General features: G+C 43.0%; 1 protein-coding gene across 1 annotated transcript in view; it reads right to left on the minus strand.

Moving 5' to 3' along the window:
- The window catches only part of LOC147659230 (alpha-2-macroglobulin-like), a 191,243-nt gene that overhangs the window by 74,374 nt on the left and 97,998 nt on the right, over positions 1–18,871 (minus strand). Inside the window, exons 9-11 of the mRNA XM_086951869.1 lie at positions 12,589–12,703; positions 5,002–5,111; positions 1,207–1,368 (exon numbers count right to left, since the gene is read on the minus strand). Of these exons, the coding sequence (XP_086807995.1) occupies positions 1,207–1,368; positions 5,002–5,111; positions 12,589–12,703 (387 nt within the window). The remainder of the gene's footprint in view (positions 1–1,206; positions 1,369–5,001; positions 5,112–12,588; positions 12,704–18,871) is intronic.

The following is an 18,871-nucleotide window of genomic DNA, read 5'->3' on the forward strand; positions in this document are numbered from 1 at the left end:
ACCAAAAGATTGCCTGTCATGCAATGTGGAATATTGTTATGATTTCCCCTGATGCAACATCAATGTTCAGCTGATTCCACTTTGGAATATTTTCCTGCCATAGCCATGAAAACACTGTGCTGTTATCAACACTTATTGGCTGCCAACACATCGTAAGGGTGCCCTGCCTCTTTCAGGGAGGACATAGCAAATATATTAAATTACTAGCTTACCCGTTGCGCGTTGCTGCGATCTCAGAAGAAAGGAAATGTAAGGAAACTTGTTATGATAACATTCAATTTACATTGTGTCATTTTTATTGAAACTTATTCATTTTAATAAGGAAAACATTTTAAAGTGTTGTTTTAATTCTGTTGATTTATTTGAGTGCTTGTGGATACACAGTATTTTTTGTTTTACCGTCTGGTGCATACACGAATAAATCAGAAGGTTTTCCGACGCGTGAGCTGGCCACATACAGTTGTCCATGTGAGAAGCACGGATTCTCCAAATCTAGTCCAAACACTTGCAGCGATTGTCCTTGTGCTTTGTTGATGGTCATTGCAAAAGCGAGTCGCACCGGAAACTGTAAACGTTCAGTATTGGAAAGATTATGAGGGCATTGGGGGGCCGGGGGGCCGATATTTAACAAATTTCTCTTTTTTTTTCTTGCCAGAAACTTTCGCGGCAGTGTACTCAACAACTTCCCAAAGTTTCATGCCGATCGGATGAATGGTGTAGTAATGCATAAAGGACAAACAGACCGACATACATTTGTTTTTATATATATAGATGGATGTTGTGACGGGTGGTAATGGAAATACCCCTTTTCAAAGTGATGACCAGGACAATGGTCTTTATATTTGGGATTTACAAAATTCAAGAAAGGGATAATCCCCCCCCCCCCATGGAAAGTGAGCCTATATTTAGTTTGGGACACCTTACACTGTTTGATTTGTGGAGCTGCCGTTAGTGCCTATGTATGTTTATGGTCCACGTGCATTTGGTATAGTTACTTCAAGAAGGCACACTTCAGTAATTACAATGACTTATAACTGTGTCAAAAAACACCAGTGTCTCCTAGTTCCCAAGAACTTGTTCATCATGTAAAGTTTAACCAAATGATGTTTTAAAATCCACATCCCCATCCACTGCTCCTCTTTACTATGATGATATTACTTGAATTGTTAGATTTTGCCCCATTTCTAATTCTGGGATATCGCTTACCCGCATCGAGAGAGTCAAGGTGGTATGAGATGAGGTGTCAACAGAGAAGTACGCTTTGCCCTCCTGGTCTGTTGTGTAGTTGAATTTGGTGTCTCCTTGACCCACAGAAAGGATCACTGTCTCGTTGGCCAATGGGGCCCCAGTAGAGTCCTCCAACAGGAGCTGTGGAAAAAATAAATGTTTATAGGGTTGCCTTCCAGCAGCAAGAACATTATTGGCTGATCTGAGGTTGTTTTAGTATCATCACTTCCTGTTGTGGTAACATGTACTAGTCATGAGAAATGGACAAAGTTGTGTTGCATCCTCATTTTCTGACACCCCATCACGTACTATAATAATTACACCTTCTTGAAATTAGTAATACTGAAACATTCGGGACTCTTTGTCTGCATAATGACAGAGGCAAATGAGGGTACCCGATCTTTTGGTGAGTAGTAACATTCTTAGAGAGACATGAGGAACCCTCAGTCATTCAAGAGCCTGTTCTGTATATGTTCTAACCACACTTTTCAACATGGTCATGGAGAGAGATCCATTGGGTCTATCCATGTTACATTGGGTCACATGGACAGAATGACAGACATAAAGGTCCATCAGCTCTATCCCCATTACACCGTCTAAAGAGACAGACTAATGCAAGACACAGATGACTCAAGGTCCAACAGATGTACCCTCACTACAGTGTCCAACGAGGCAGACTGATGGAGAGACAAAGGTAACCCAAAGTTCTTCAGATCTATCCCCGCACACTGTCAAGAAGGCAAAGACTAATGGAGCACAGATGCAATGCAAGGTTGACTGAGAATATTTCAATCTTATTTTGGAATAGAGACAGAGTAATATAGGGAAACATGACCACTATTCCTATTGCACTCTAAGAGAGACTACATGAGATACAGCTACAAATCCAGGTTGGCAATGTATTTCACTAACCTACTATCCACCAAAACATACTAATAGAGAGAAAGATGCAACTCAAGATCCATCAGATTTGTCCCATCACACTTTGTAAAAGGGTCAGAGTAATGTAAAGACTTACGTAACTCAATATCCATCAGGTCTGTCCCCTAATACAATCCATAAGAGAGACATAGGCCCTGATTTAGAGTTGGCCAGATGTGTACTTATCATAAATGTGACGGATATCCAAACTGCATTATTACAAGTGCATTATATCCTAATGCACTTGTAATAAAGGAGACACAACATCATTCTCGTTTGTGACAGAGTACCCATCAACCAAACCCTAAAGCAGATAAAATGTAATGAAAAGACAGACAAAACTCAAGGTCACCAGGTCTATCCCTATTTCGCTGTCTAAAAGACACAGACTAAAGGAGAAAAAGATGCAACTCAGGATCTATTCGGTCTATCCACACAGTGAGTAAAAGAGATAAAATAGGAAAGAGACAGACATAAGTTAAGGTTACTGAGGTCTCTCACCATCACACTGCCTAATAGAGTCAGACTAATGGAGAGATATACATGATGCAGAAGGTACTCATAATGTAAGAACGAAATTCTGACCATGTGTGAGAACTATATACTTTATATGCTTTATTGAGTTTCTACCTCTACCCTGAATTGTGTTCTGGCACATAAAAGGTAGCCCAATACATCTGCTCTCTTTAATGATAAAGTGCATAAGGAAGAGATTCAAGGTCCATTGTGTAGAGCATTGCTACATTATAAGGCAAAGCAACTGAAATAAGTCATATCATATTGTACTCATCCTTACATACGTGACATTGAAACAGAAGGTACCTTAGGTCCCTGTCCCTTCTCTCACAAAGTATTGGAAAGACCAAAGTAATTAATGGCTCATCAAATGTGGTCCCACTCAAGCTGCAATGAAGACAGAGGGGCCACATAGTCAACCAAGTATGCCCAATCCACATGCTGAAGTTAGAAGAACCTCATAATTTGACCATGTCCGTCTTGCAACATACCATGCAGCACAAAGAGATGGAACTTAAGGACTTTCTTGTATGTCAAGATCTCCTGGGATAAGTACCCTCCTTTCAGAAAGTGTTGAGAGGGTGGTAGAGTCAGACTCTGATAATAGTCATCAGTGGCCACCTGTATAGTGCAGAAGAGACAGAAGTGCATCCTGGACAGTCAAGCCTGCCCCTACTCCATTATGAACCATAGGAACAGGAAAGGTGTATACATGAACTAGTTAGATTGTTTACAGTTTTCATTTATATCATGATGGCAGAGACAGAAGAGACTCATGGTCCTGCAGAGGCAGAAGAGCCTCAAGGCCATCTAACTATCCGGCACGTCATTCCACATTACCACTGACAAAATACTGATGACCAAAATATCACCAAGTTAAGTATGTATAGGTAAGGATACATTTACTATAGCCTTATTGCCCGCCGTAGCGGGCTATACCTGCTATTAAAGGCCCGCTGCAGCGTTAAAGGCGGGAGCGGAAGGCGAGGGACTTTAACAAGGCAGCTGGACTTTAAAAGCCAGTAAAGCCCTGCTACATAGGGCTATAAGGCTATTAGAACGTTCTGCCACTAGAGGGCAGAATGTTCTAACAAATAATACAAAGTCTTCAGGGAGCGCCAGGGGATTGAAATCCCCTCGGGCTCATTAAAGCCTTTGTTCACAGCCAGAGCTGTGAACAAAAAAACATTGGAATGTTGGAGCTCTGGGCTTATACCAGCCATTATTAGCCTGGAGCACTCCACTGTTGTCAATGGAGCTACCAACATTCCAATGTTCTAATATAACCATGTAGCCCGCCGTAGCGGGCTATACCGGCTATTAAAAGCCCGAGCCGAAGGCGAGGCACTTTAACAAAGCAGCGGGACTTTAATTGCTGGTATAGCACTGCTACGAAGGGCTATAAGGCTATTAGAACATTCTGCCACTAGAGGGCAGAATGTTCTTACAAATAACACAAAGCCTTCAGGGAGCGCAAGGGGATTGAAATCCCCTCAGGCTCCCTAAAGACTTTTTTTTCACAGCCATGGCTGTGAACAAAGAAACATTGAAATGTTGGAGCTCCGGGCTTATACCAGCCATTTTAAGCCCTGAGCACTCCATTGTTTTCAATGGAGGTACCAACATTCCAAGGTTCTAATATCCTTAACGTCACATCTATATATCTAGTAGATCTATGTGTACTAGAATAAATGGATGTAGAGTTATAGATACCTGGATGTGGAGTTAAATATAATAAATACAGTTTTTCACTTTTATGCATGAGTTTATATTTAATATATGTGCCTCAAATATATTGTGTACTTTTGATCTATGTTAATGGATTGTATCATGCTTATGTATTTATGTTTTTAAATTATTGTGCCTGATGTGCTTTTATGGATATGGTTTTATCTAAAAAAAGAAATGCAAATTGAATTGAATAAATACATCCATACCTATATAAATGTGACTTCTTCATATTTCGACCATCAATATTTTGAAAACAATACCATGGTATCACAATACTTAGCACACATTACCCCTGGTATCATTTGGACTAGAGGACTAAAGTCAAAAGCCAACCTTTTGTACCAAACGTTGTGAACATTGTATTGCATTTATTATGATTTCTACTTGAAAAAGTGATCCCCTGGTCTTGTATCTCCAGTGGGTTTTCCAGGTGTCAACACTATAGCTTGTATATCTCAAACGATGGAAAAGCAGTTATATAGAAAGAATATATACATAACAGAGATCTAACAGCAACAAAAGTAAAACCATCCTTCTTCAGCCCATGTGGAAGGGTTTCATGCAAGTTAGCATTTAGACCATGATGCGTACACCTGAGATACCAACCTGTCCATGTAAAGGAAGTCCTAACTTGAAGTATGGGTCGACGTGCAGAAACCTCACTTTTGTAATGGTTGTGCTGATCTTGCTGGAGCCTCCCCCAGAGATCTCAATATCTGGAAGATAATGAGTAGAGGGAAAGGACAATGGAGAATGGGAACACACATTGGAGAATAGACAATCGACAACTAAGAATGGAAATAGATAATGGAGAATGGACAATAAGCGAGGAAGAATGAAGAACAGACAATGGAGAATAGTAATCAAAAATAGACAAATGGAGAATATGCAACGGAGAATAGATAATGAGTGAAGAATGGAAAATAGATAATGGACAATGGAGAATGAAGAATGGAGGCTGGACAACAGAGAACAGAGAATGAAATTACACAGTGGAGAATAGAGAATGGACAATGGACAATGAGAATACACAATGGAAAACTAAATGGAAAATAGACAATTGAAAATGGACAATAAGATTGGACAATGGAGAATAGTGAATGAAAATAGATAATGGCGAACAGAGAATAGAGAATGAAAAACGGAGCAAGGAGAATGAGAATATACAATGCAAAATAGACACTGGAGAATGAAAAAAGGGCAATGGAGAACAAAGAATGAATAATGGACAACAGAGATTAGTGAATTAAAATGAAAAATGGAGAATACAGAATGATTAATTGAAAATAGAGAATGGAGAATGAGAATGTACAATGAAATATAGATAATGTATAATGCAAAATGGACTATAGAGGATTGGCAATGGAGGAATGGGCAATGAGCATACTGGATGACATTAGGCAATAGAGAATAGATAATGGAGAATAGGCAATGGTGAATGTTTGTTTGGAAGCGGCCTGGTAATATCTGTCGCTCTCAGTGAGCCCTGCTCTCAGCAGAAACGGCCGCTCCACTCACTGCTCCCTGCCTCCTGGAAGTGGTATTGTACACGCAGAGACCCAGTCTCACTGCCTGCCCGAGCCTGCATTATAGAATTGTAGCGCCTACTCTGTAATTAGCGCTAGAGCGCCGTGCATTTCTGAGACAACCAGCTTTATCAGCGCTAGACCGCCGAGCATTCTTTTTCACAAGTAGCATTATTTTAGAGAAGCGCCGAGTGTGTGCTGCCTGACAATACATTATTGCCTGCAATTGTGCTGTGTTTTTGCATCGCGCTCGCCTCCATTGTGCCCCTGTGTTGTTTAGCTATTGCCTGTTTACTGCTGCCATTTTGTTTGTTGTTGACTCCACCCCGCCTCCCTGCAGACCCTCCCTCCCACTGATACTGACCTCGCTGCCCCAGCCTCGATCGCGCTGTGACCGTCCTGCTCTCAGCAGAAACGGCCGCTCCACTCACTGCTCCCTGCCTCCTGGAAGTGGTATTGTACACGCAGAGACCCAGTCTCACTCCCTGCCCGAGCCTGCATTATAGAATTGTAGCGCCTACTCTGTAATTAGCGCTAGAGCGCCGTGCATTTCTGAGACAACCAGCTTTATCAGCGCTAGACCGCCGAGCATTCTTTTTCACAAGTAGCATTATTTTAGAGAAGCGCCGAGTGTGTGCTGCCTGACAATACATTATTGCCTGCAATTGTGCTGTGTTTTTGCATCGCGCTCGCCTCCATTGTGCCCCTGTGTTGTTTAGCTATTGCCTGTTTACTGCTGCCATTTTGTTTGTTGTTGACTCCACCCCGCCTCCCTGCAGACCCTCCCTCGCCCCTCCCCTTCCGCTATCCACATATGTCAGTAACATTTGCGCGCAGCGTTTACGCGCAGCGACCGCGCCCAACCCGCGCCGAAGGTGCGCCAAAGGTAAGCCCGTCTACGCCCGTCCGCGCCTGGACCGCGCCCAGCGCCAGACCCCCTGCCCCCCGTCCCTCTCAGCCCCCCCGCATTACCTACGACGCCTCCACCCTCCTAGCTCTTAACCCCGGTCGCGCCCCCAACTGCGTCCAAGCTGCTCCTGGACACACCCATGGACCTTTCTCCTGCTACTCCTGCAAATTCATCGGCACCGACAACATCTCCGCTACGACCACACCACAGACTCCTAACCCCAACCACCTACAGTGCATCCTTCTCAACACCCGCTCGGTCCACAGGCACGCCATTGACCTTTGGAACCTACTAGACACCATCTCTCCAGACGTCGCCTTCCTAACAGAAACATGGATGAACGCTTCCTCCGCCCCAGACATCACCATTGCCATCCCCGAAGACTATAAGATCACACGCAAGGACCGCACTGACCACACAGGAGGTGGAATCGCTATCGTCCATAAGAAATCTATCCGCATCTCAACCAGTTCCGACGCCAACCTCATTAACTCCGAACACCTTCACTTCCAGATCCACATCGACCCCAAGACCACACTCAGAGGCACCCTCCTCTACAGACCACCAGGACCCCGCGCAAAATTCAGTGAAGACATCACTGACTTCATCACTCCTCACGCGCTCCCCTCCAAAGACTACATCCTTCTGGGAGACCTCAACTTTCACCTTGAAAAGATCAACGACCGCAATACCACCACCCTCCTGGACAATCTCGCCAACCTCGGACTTAAACAACTGGTCACTTCCCCCACCCACATCGCAGGTCACACACTCGACCCCATCTTCACCTCCAGCAATCATGTCTCCTTCAGCCACACTACGGATCTCCTCTGGACTGACCACAGCTGCGTTCACTTCAACTACAACAAACCCAAACCCACCAACCACCTCCAACCAACTCTGCAAAGAAACTGGAACAAAATCACCACGGACCAGATCTCCGCATCGCTCCTTCTAAACACCCCAGCCCACTCTTCTAACACTAACGAAGCCGCCGCCAACCTCACCCTATGGTTATCCAACACCGCCGACACCTTAGCACCACTGAAGAAACGTCAAAGCAAACCTGGCAGCAAAAAGGCCTCATGGTTCAACGATGATCTTAAGAAGTCCAAGAAACTCTGCCGCTCCCTTGAAAAGGCATGGAAAAAAGACCCAACCACTAGCACCAAGGACGCCTTCAAAAACGCTACCCGCACTCACCACCAACTAATCCGAAAGGCCAAGAAAACAGCTTTCAAGGATCGACTTGACAACAACGCCCACAACAGCAAGGAACTTTTCAACATCGTCAAGGAATTTTCCAACCCCTCGGCCAACTCCAACGACATCACCCCCTCTCAAGCCCTCTGCGACTCCCTAGCCTCATTCTTCCACAACAAAATTGCGGACATTCACAACAGCTTCGACAACGAACCCGGTAACCAACCCACCCTACCATTTGCTGAACATTCTCCCCCCGTGAACACCCTTACCGACTGGAACCCAATCTCCACTGAGGACACAATCCGCCTGATGAATTCCATCCACTCTGGATCCCCCACAGACCCATGTCCTCACCACATCTTCAACAAAGCAGACTCCGTCATAGCACCGCACCTCCGAGACGTCATCAACTGCTCCTTCAACTCCGCCACCTTCCCGGAAAGCTGGAAACACGCGGAACTCACCGCCCTTCTGAAAAAACCCACAGCGGACCCCACCGAACTCAAAAATTACCGCCCCATCTCGCTTCTTCCGTTCCCGGCCAAAGTCATCGAGAAAGCCGTCAACAACCAGCTCGCCGCCTTCCTCGAAGCCAACAAATCCCTCGACCCCTCACAATCTGGCTTCCGAGCAAAACACAGCACTGAGACCGCCCTCATCGCAGCAACAGACGACATTCGAACTCTACTGGACAATGGAGACACAGTCGCCCTCATCCTCCTCGACCTCTCCGCTGCCTTCGACACAGTCTGCCACAGCACCCTTCTACAACGCCTCAATAACATCGGAATCCAAGGAAAAGCACTTGAATGGATCACCTCGTTCCTCACTGGAAGAACCCAGAGAGTCCGCCTCCCACCATTCAAGTCCGAGGCCACTGAAGTCATCTGTGGCGTGCCACAAGGATCCTCACTCAGCCCCACCCTCTTCAACGTATACATGAGCCCCCTCGCGGCCATCGCCCGCCAACACAACCTCAACATCATCTCCTACGCGGATGACACTCAACTGATCCTTTCTCTCACCAAGGACCCCAGCACCGCCAAAACTAACCTACACGAAGGAATGAAAGAAGTCGCCGAATGGATGAAACAAAGCCGTCTGAAACTGAACTCAGACAAAACAGAAGTCCTCATCTTAGGTACTTCCCCCTCTGCATGGGACGACTCCTGGTGGCCGGATGCCCTCGGAAAAGCTCCCATCCCGACAGACCACGCACGGAACCTAGGCATCATCCTGGATTCTTCACTCTCAATGAACAGACAAGTCAGCGCCGTATCCTCTTCCTGCTTCAACATTCTTCGCATGCTCAGAAAAACATTTCGCTGGATCCCCACCGAAACAAGGAAAACAGTCACCCATGCTCTGGTCACGAGCCGTCTGGACTACGGAAACACTCTCTACGCAGGCACTACCGCTAAACTCCAGAAGAAACTCCAACGAATCCAAAACGCCTCAGCCAGGATCATATTAGACATCCCACGCCACGAACACATCTCTGGTCACCTTAAAGACCTCCACTGGCTACCCGTCAATAAGAGGATCACTTTCCGACTGCTAACCCACGCACACAAATCACTCTACAACATCGGACCAGAATGCCTCAACTCACGACTGTCCTTCTACACCCCCCCCCGCCAACTACGTTCTTCCAGCCAAGCCCTCGCCACTGTACCTCGCATCAACAAGACCACCATGGGAGGCAGATCCTTCTCATACCTAGCTGCTAAAACATGGAACTCACTCCCCGCTTACCTTCGCCTTACCCAGAACCACCTAGCATTCAGAAAGCAACTTAAAACGTGGATATTTGACAAGTAACCCTCCACCCCTTTCTAAGCGCCTTGAAACCCTCTGGGTATGTAGTGCGCTATATAAGTTCCTGACTTGACTTGACTTGACTTGCTGTGGTTGGAGGGCACTACATGTATTCAGCAGCTGGCAATTCAAATACAAAGAGCATTTTAACTATGATGTCTGCCTGCCGCAGCAAAACCGCCCATCAGTGATTTAAACTGTACGTCTAGTGAGGCAGCAGCACTGGTGTTTGCAATATTGATCTGGTTTGTTCTCCAAACTCTACATCATGGTTCCCACCGTCTCATCCACCTTTTTGACTGTGGCTCAAAGTCTGTGTCATTGTATAATTCACTTCAGTATACAGTGTGTATACAATATGGGTTCCTTACTTCATTATCTTAGAGACTGTATTGGTATTCATTTTATTAATGCCAGGTCTGCATTTGCTTTCTTTACAGTAGCAGTATCTTCTTTCCTCTCCAAACATGTATATGATAGATGTCAGTTCTACAATATGTTTACACTAACTGTCACTTCCTGCTGTATCCTGCCTGTTATGTTTACACTAACTGTCACTTCCTGCTGTATCCTGCCTGTTATGTTTACACAAACTGCCACTTCCTGCTGTATCCTGCATGTTATGTTTACACTAACTGTCACTTCCTGCTGTATCCTGTCTGTTATGTTTACACTAACTGTCACTTCCTGCTGTATCCTGTCTGTAAGAAAGGCACAATGAATTTATTTTATCTACTTTATTTTTATGGTAACTCTCCCTTTTTCCTCTGACCTTACTGTGTTCAATATGCATCTTTCAGTAATGTCAGAGCTGCATTATGTTTATAGTACCTTTCACTTTCTCCACTAATGTGGGTGTTCTCAATACACTATGAGCTACCGTCTTTCATGTCAGTTTTACATTACGTTTACAGTACTTGTCTCCGCTATTCTTGTTGTGACAAAGTACTATGCATTTATTTTACTCATGTCAATTCAACATTATGTCTATTTTAACTGACCCTAGGTCCTGTAAAATAGCTGTGTTTAATATTCATCTTTCAATAATGTCTGCATTATGCTTATAGTACCAGTCACTCCCAATACTCTTGTGTCTGTTGTGAATACAATATGAACACATTTCATTCATGTCACTTTGACATTATGTTTACAGTACTTGTCACCGCTATACATGTTGCTGCAATGCACTATGCATATATTTTAATTATGTCAATTCTATATTCTGACTATAGTAACTGTCCCATACTCCTCTAATACAAGTGTATTGAATATACATCTTTCATTAATGACATACCTAAAGTATGTTTACATTACCAGTCCCTTTCTCTGTTTCTCTGGTTTGGGCAAATGAACCACATATGACTCACATTAATGTCACTTGTCTATCATGTTTACAGTGTATGTCTCTTAATTCCTTGCACTAGCTGTGGTGAGTAGACTATTAAAATCTCTCTCTATTGCTAGTTTCACTTTATGTTTACAGCACCTGTCCCTTCCTCTCACCTTTCTGACTATGGTGAATAAGCAATGAACACCATTTACATTGTGTTTCAAGTAGCTGTAACTCCATCCACTCAGCTGAGTGTGGTGAGTGTTCCATCTAAGCCCCCCATTATTGTAAGTTCTACTTTAGGTTTACTGCACCTGTCGCCTCCTCTCGTCTTTCATGGCTGTGGTAAATAAGCCATGTGCATTTTTTACTCCTTCTAGCTTTGCATTTTGCTTACAATACCTGCCCATCCATCCCCTCTGCAGGCTGTGGTGAGTACTCTCTCTGAATTACTCATCATTGTCACTTCTACTATATCCTTACTACCTCCTCTTTCCTCCTCTCACCTTTCCTAGTAGTGGTAAATAAGCAATGTACAACTTTTATTTATTTTAACTTGACATCTTTTTCACAGTGTGTTTCTTTTCACCCTTTGAGCTTGGTGTGGTGAGTACTCTACCCAAATCCCCCATTACACTCAGTGCCACTTTATGTTTTACTTCGCCTGTCTCCTTTTGTGTTCTGCCCTGGCTGTGGTGAATATGAGGTTGATTATGATGGTGGTGGGACCGCCACCGTCACCCCGTTGGTGGCGGTCCCACTGCCATCATCACCGCCCGCAATATTACAATGGCGGGTGGTTCCCTGGCGGTTGGAAAGACCGACCGCCATGCATCCGACCGGCTCCTTGAGCCCACCGGTTCGGTGGAGGACCTGCATTCCCTGACATTGTGGCGGTGCCTACTAGGCATAGGGATTACAATAACCCTCCCCGCCAGCCTTTCCATGGCAAGGCTGGTGGAAAGGGACAATGGGGACCCATAGCGGGCCCCTCTTTTCCCCTGGCCCTGAGCTGTGCGCACTGAGGAGCACCAATGGTGCCCCCAAACATATCCCTGCATCATGTGGCAGGCACCGCACCGGGATATGTGTGGCGTGTATGGTTTGTCTTGCACCGGGTGCTGCAGAGTGCAGCACCCGCCGCCGCCGCAATGCAAAACATGGGTGCAACCTCCAGGGTGGCATTTGCATTGAAATTTGCCCTATGGGACCGCTGCCTTGTAGGCAGGTGGTCCCAATATGCGCAACAATGTAACCAGCCCCTAAGTGTTGTACATCTATTGTTCAGTTTTAGCTTTGTACTTTATGTTTACAGTGTCTTCCCTTCCTCTCCTTTGCTGGTTGAGGTGAGTAGTCTATTCACAACTGCTATCATTGTCAGTTCTACTTTAAGCGTGCTGTACCTGTCCCTTCCTCCACCATGATGGCAGTCACTTGGATTTTACTGTCGTAGCCTGAACGCTTCATCTGGAAGATTTTTGTTGATACCACTTCATGGAAGCATCCTTTGTTATCCACCTGGATGCAGAAAGGATAAATTATTTTAATACAATGCTATTTTCAAATAAGTCCTATTCCCTGACCACACTCACAGGGCTTTTCGCAAAGGTAACTTACACTGGTGAGTAATTTATACTTGTAGTTTACATTACACTTTGAATAATTTTACTACTTTTGGCGATTCACAAAATCCAAGTGTAAAGTTACTTGAAAGTATAGAATTACATGTCTCCACTCCAGAGTGTGACTGCTGCCAAAAAAAAGAGACAGTAGTAACCCAGCAACACAGATGGACAACCACTGATACTGTAACAATGCAGGAGGTAGGGTCTTAAACACCCCCAACTGGTAATAATGTCAAATTAAATTACATTATGTAAAACCAATACAATTATAAATAAATACATATTATTTTTATGGAGTTTTATATAGCGCAAACTTGAACCGAAGGTATCGGGTATCAGAGCGCTTTACAAGAGCACGAGTTGCGCTACATGAGGACACATTAATTTCCATTAGGTATGGGGAGCTTACATGATTTGTCCAGAATCACAGGATGGTGTGCGTCCTTGTCAAGACTCGTACCCGGTGCCCCAGATTTGAGGTTGAACCCCATTGCCGTTAGGCCAACTCCTCTCCAGAGATATACGAGAAAGGCGTCCTTCCAAGCGGGTCGGGCCTTCTTGGCGTCGTCACCGCCTCAACATTCCATACGTCAACCATGCTGCAGTTCCAGCATAAAGAAGCCCACCGTTCAGAAAAGTAAGCATCAAAATTTGCTTTTATTCATGGACAGCAGTCAGAGAGTGCAGCATAACGCGTTTCGAGCTTAAAACGTCCTTAATCATATGCAGTCCAGAGGCTCAGTTGTTCTCAAATTAAATGCGCTGTGGTAGTAGACAACAAAGGGGGGCACCACATGCACCATTGGTTTTAAAGTAACCTTTGTCAATGTTATTTGTTTTTTCAAAGTACATGCACTTTGACAACCAGGGTTCATTTAGTAGTTGAACTCCCACGTTTGTTGCATAGTGCAATCATTTTTAAGAGAAGTTCCAACTTTATAACTCAGTTGTCCATACAATCCATAATCGGATAATACTTTGTAATAGTGTTCTCAGTACGATGTGGCATTCCCCTCAATTACAGCATTTTCAATGTTAATATCCTTGATGTTGGGGGAAAAGTTGTTTATCTTTAACATATATATATATTCACTGAAAAAAACATAAGTTTCAGGCCTGATATAGTTAGGAATTAGCATTTAAAAACCTTAGAAATTCACTGAAAAAACTGTAGGTTTTAGGGGTGTTATAGTTAGCTGGACATTTCACTTGTACAAAACCATTGAAATTCCTCTGATATAGTTAGTTGTACTAACTATATCTCGCGCGTCCGCAACCCACTGCTGATGATGTCACATATTACATCATTCATGACATGGTCAGTGACATCACTGATGACATCTCAAATGACATCACTGCTGACATCACTGATGACATCGTCTAGTGAATGTGGTTATGTATTATATATATATAGCAATTTGCACTGAAGAATGAGTGTATATATAAATATAAATATCTGGATGGAGGATTTAGTAGCAGTGTGATTGACTGCTTACTTGACTAATTTAAAGTGTCTCTCTAAATATAGTGGATAGTGACTAAACAGTGTGAACATCCGTATCACTTTGTCAGTTGTTGTTAAAGCTACTCTAGTTGGTTACTAGCTATTTGAAAGTCTATATTAGTTATTGATTAGTTAACTGAGTATTTATATGGGAGAGTGAATGTGTATGTGGTTCGGTGGGAGGTGTGTGACTGCCCAAAGATGTGTGAATAGTTGATTTAGTAGGTATATGACGTTAAGACCACATGTTATAACAGTTGTTTGGGTGAGTGAATATCTTTATGGGTGTGGTGATGAGCAAATATCTCTCTTAATGGTACATGTCCAACTAAGTAGAAAAATAAAAGGCAATGTATGTGTCAGTTGTTGTTTATAAATAAGTATACATAAGACTCAGTGATTGTATGCGTGACTGTATGGATAACTGTATACTTGTAATAGTGATTTTATAACACACTAGGTATAATTTACTATCTATATGAATAGATAAAGTGGTGTTTGTATAAGTGTATAGCTAAGTAAATGTAAGTATGATCCATTGTTTACATAAGTGAATAGAATGACTTTATAAGTGAATACGATGTGTGCTGGTGTGTAATGTCGATATAGGTGTATAAGTATATTTGATAGTGTTCTATTGATCATTGACTGCATGTATGAGTGAATCTGTAGGTAAGTGATTAGATGTGTGTATTGATCTAGGAATCACTGAGTGGGTTTTTAGAAACTTGTATTGGTGTGTCAATGGATTCAAATATGGTACTCTGTATTTTACTGTGAGTGATGAAAGGTTATACTAGTGTATGATGAGGTGTATCGTCACATGGATGATGTCATCAGTGATGTCATCAGTGATGTCATTTGAGATGTCATCAGTGATGTCACTGACCATGTTATGAATGATGTAATATGTGACATCATCAGCAGTGGATTGCGGGCGCGCGAGATATAGTTAGTACAACTAACCATATCGGAGGAATTTCAATGGTTTTTACGAGTGAAATGTCCAGCTAACTATAACACCCCTAAAACCTACAGTTTTTTCAGTGAATTTCTAAGGTTTTTAAATGCTAATTTTTAACTATATCAGGCCTGAAACCTATGTTTCTTTCACTGAATTTCAAAGGTTTTTTAAATGCTAATTCCTAACTATATCAGGCCTGAAACCTTTGGTTTTTTCAGTGACTTTTGAAGGTTTTGTAAATGACAATTTTTAAATGTATTAATTGTTATATTTTTTTATACTGATTTACTAAATTTTTTAAACTATGTATTTTTAGATATTTTATTATTTACATTACATTGTAATTACATTATACATTACATTACAAAATATACTTTCTCAGAATTAATAACTTTGGTTTAAATACTTTGCAAATAGGCAAAAGACTTTTAAGTACAGTAGTTACAGTTGTTGCAATGGGCAACATGATTTCAAACACTATGCAACATTGACCTCAATGTATTTTTCTAGCTAAATGCAATTAGTTACTTTATGGATTACTTTTCTAACCACAGGATTGGATCCTAGATTCAGTCCTTGGACATCTCCTGTAAACGGTTGAGTAAAAGTGTTGTAGTTACAGTAGTGATTTTTAAGGAATATTATTGTATTTTAAAAGTTGACACTTCGAAATTGTTTCACATAGAATCACCAATGTTATCCCATGGGAGGAAATTCACTTAGCAGGTAAGTAGTGTTATCATTTCTTTTTCTTACTCAGTGGTGGATCCTGGTTCCACCACTGGTGCATCTCCTGTAAACATTTGAAAGAATGTGTTTAAGTCAAAGTCAAAGTCAAAAGAAACTTTATTTCGATTGAATTTTCAATCATAAAAGTACATTATAGAAAATATTTACATTGGTTTATAAAAAGTTTTCATTTGAGCAATATTGACAGGTAAATACATAGAACATTGAATTAATCATTAAAAAATCGTCTATACAATGTCGCTCTGTACGGCAATGAAATAACAAGTTGTTCACATAACAAGAATAAAATTTTACAATGCAGTAACAATTAGTTGAGAATGAATTTTCAGACATGCCTTAAGGAAGCAAGCTATAGATTTGGCAACAAGCGGGGTATCTAAGAACTGAAGTGCCAAAAGAGCAGGTCTGCATCTTCTCAGACCTGTTTGTCGGAGAAGTGGGACCAGCCAGCGTTTACGCGGGGTCTCGTAGAAGCTACAAAATAAAGTTAAATGCAAGGTAGACTGGGAAGAACAGCCATCACAAGGACAGCTAGCTAGTTCACGTGACCAATCAGAGGGCTCAGGGAACGAAACAAGACGATAAAATGAATCAAACTGAAATCTAGTTAAAACATATCTATCATAATTTGACAGGTAAAAAGACAGATACGGTTGTATGCCATAGGAGGATTGTATCATCATTAAGTGAGTGTTTGATTGTTTACCAATTTCGGAACACATACGTAGGTCTCTTAAATGGGCGACACACAGATTCTTCAAGGTCTTTCTGGGTATAGCCGTTAGTGAGACAGGGTCAGTGAAAAACGCTGGACAATTCAAATCATTCAGAAATTTAAAAACATATAATAGCCAGGGGATCCTTTTCCAGTGGGTCAATGTAAGGCAATCAGTTATTAACGACCTAGTAAGGAGACATTGCTCCTGAGTCCATATACGATGCCAGAGGAGGATCGGTTGGTATCTAATGGTGTCAGATAGATACTCCCAACCAAGCTCAATACGGATGCCGTAGTTAGGAGCACTTCGGGGGAGGGCTAATATATATTTCAAGAAATCGTTTTCGATAACGTGAAGCTCAGTAGCAAGCGTGTAGCCCCATACACCCGCTCCATAAGTAGCCACACTCAAACATTTGGCTTGGTAGATTTTCAGAATCACGGCAGGGGCGGGCTTGCCCAGCTTCCTTGAAAAAGAGGTCAGCGCCGATGTTGTGCGCTGAAACTGCAATTTCTTGCTGGAGGTGGCAGGTTTCCAGGACAAATGATTGTCGATAAGGATCCCTAAGTAAGGATATGTTTTAGCGTTTTCTAGCCTAGTGTTCTCGATATAAAGAGATTTGCATTTCTGGGCTTTCTTGCCAATATGCATAACAAAAGTCTTGGATTTATTTACTTTTAGTCCGAGAGATAGCATATATTGGCAGTACTTTTCCAGTTGGAGCTGGAGCTGATTAGGTGTTCTCGCTAAAATGACGGAATCATCAGCATATAGTAATGCAGGGATTGGCCGGGTGTTTATGCAGGGGAGGTCTTTGTTGTCTACCAGCATCGCTTGTTCCAATCCATTTGTATAAATATTAAATAAAAATGGAGCAAGGACGCACCCCTGTCTGACGCCTTTTGCAATGCCAAATGATTCCGAAAGCTCTCCATTGATACCATACCTCACACATGCTTTGGCATCCGAGTAGAGCTCTCGAAGAAATTTCAGGAGTGGAGGATCTACGCCCAAGTTACTCAAGATCTCCCACAGCTTGGAGTGGATTACGCAGTCAAATGCGAAGCTTAGGTCCACATAGACCAGGTAAAGGTTACCGCCTTTGGCCCAAGCATATTTACCCATGAGCAATGTCAGATTAAGGGCCTGTTCTACAGTGCCCAATCCCTCCTGAAAACCGAACTGTAGGTCGGTTATGATCTTATTCTCTGTGGCCCAGTCCTGGAGACGTTCCAAGATTAGTCTCCCAGCGACCTTGCCCAGCGAATCCAAGAGGGAAATGGGTCTGTAGCAGGCTGGGTTGTCGCGTTCTCCCTTTTTGAAAATGGGTAGAAGCACAGAAGTAGACCAAGAGTCGATAAGGCCAATCTGTGAAGCTGCAGACATAACTTGCATAACAATGGGGGACCATAGGTCTAGGTTACTAACAAAGATGTCAAGTGGGATTCCATCAGGGCCGGGAGCTTTCCCGGTCTTTGAGGAAGTCAGCGCAGCAGTCACCTCCACGAGATCGAAATGGAGGTCAATGGGATAGATGTTAACCCTAGTAAGGACTGCCTCCCCGATTCTGGAGGCCTCAGTTGTTAAAGTGGAGTCCCCAAAAATCTGTGAGTAGTGGGCTACCCATTTTTCAGCAGGTACTGCCACATCTAGGTGGCGAACAGCAGTCGCATCTGCTAGAAAAGGAGCCTTAACTGTTCGCCAAAACAGAGTGCTGTCCTTGCTCAATGTGCTCTGGTGCAGTTGGGCCCAAAGGTTGGTTTTTATTTCCCGTTTGCGGGTTTTTTGGGCCAACTTGTAATTCCTTCTTAATAGGGCTATTAAGGCCATGTCCCTGTCTTGGCTATGTAGAGCACGTTTTAGTGCGCAGAGGGCTTTGTGGCAGTGTGAATCAAACCACCCCCGACAATCCTTATCATGAGTCTTATGTTGGCGAGTAAGCTCCTGCCGAATAGCTTCTAAGATTTTAACGAAACTAGAGAGGATCAACTGGGGAGATGAGGTCTCCTCTAAACAGTTGTATATTAGGGGAAGGGTTTTTTGGATAATCCTGGTGGTAACCTCGGAGGGGTTGATCTTTGACCATTTTACAGTATAGCCGTTGGTTTTACTCATCTCCAGGGA

Source organism: Lissotriton vulgaris, unplaced genomic scaffold (assembly GCF_964263255.1).
Source record: "Lissotriton vulgaris unplaced genomic scaffold, aLisVul1.2 SCAFFOLD_1089, whole genome shotgun sequence".
Taxonomy (NCBI): domain Eukaryota; kingdom Metazoa; phylum Chordata; class Amphibia; order Caudata; family Salamandridae; genus Lissotriton; species Lissotriton vulgaris.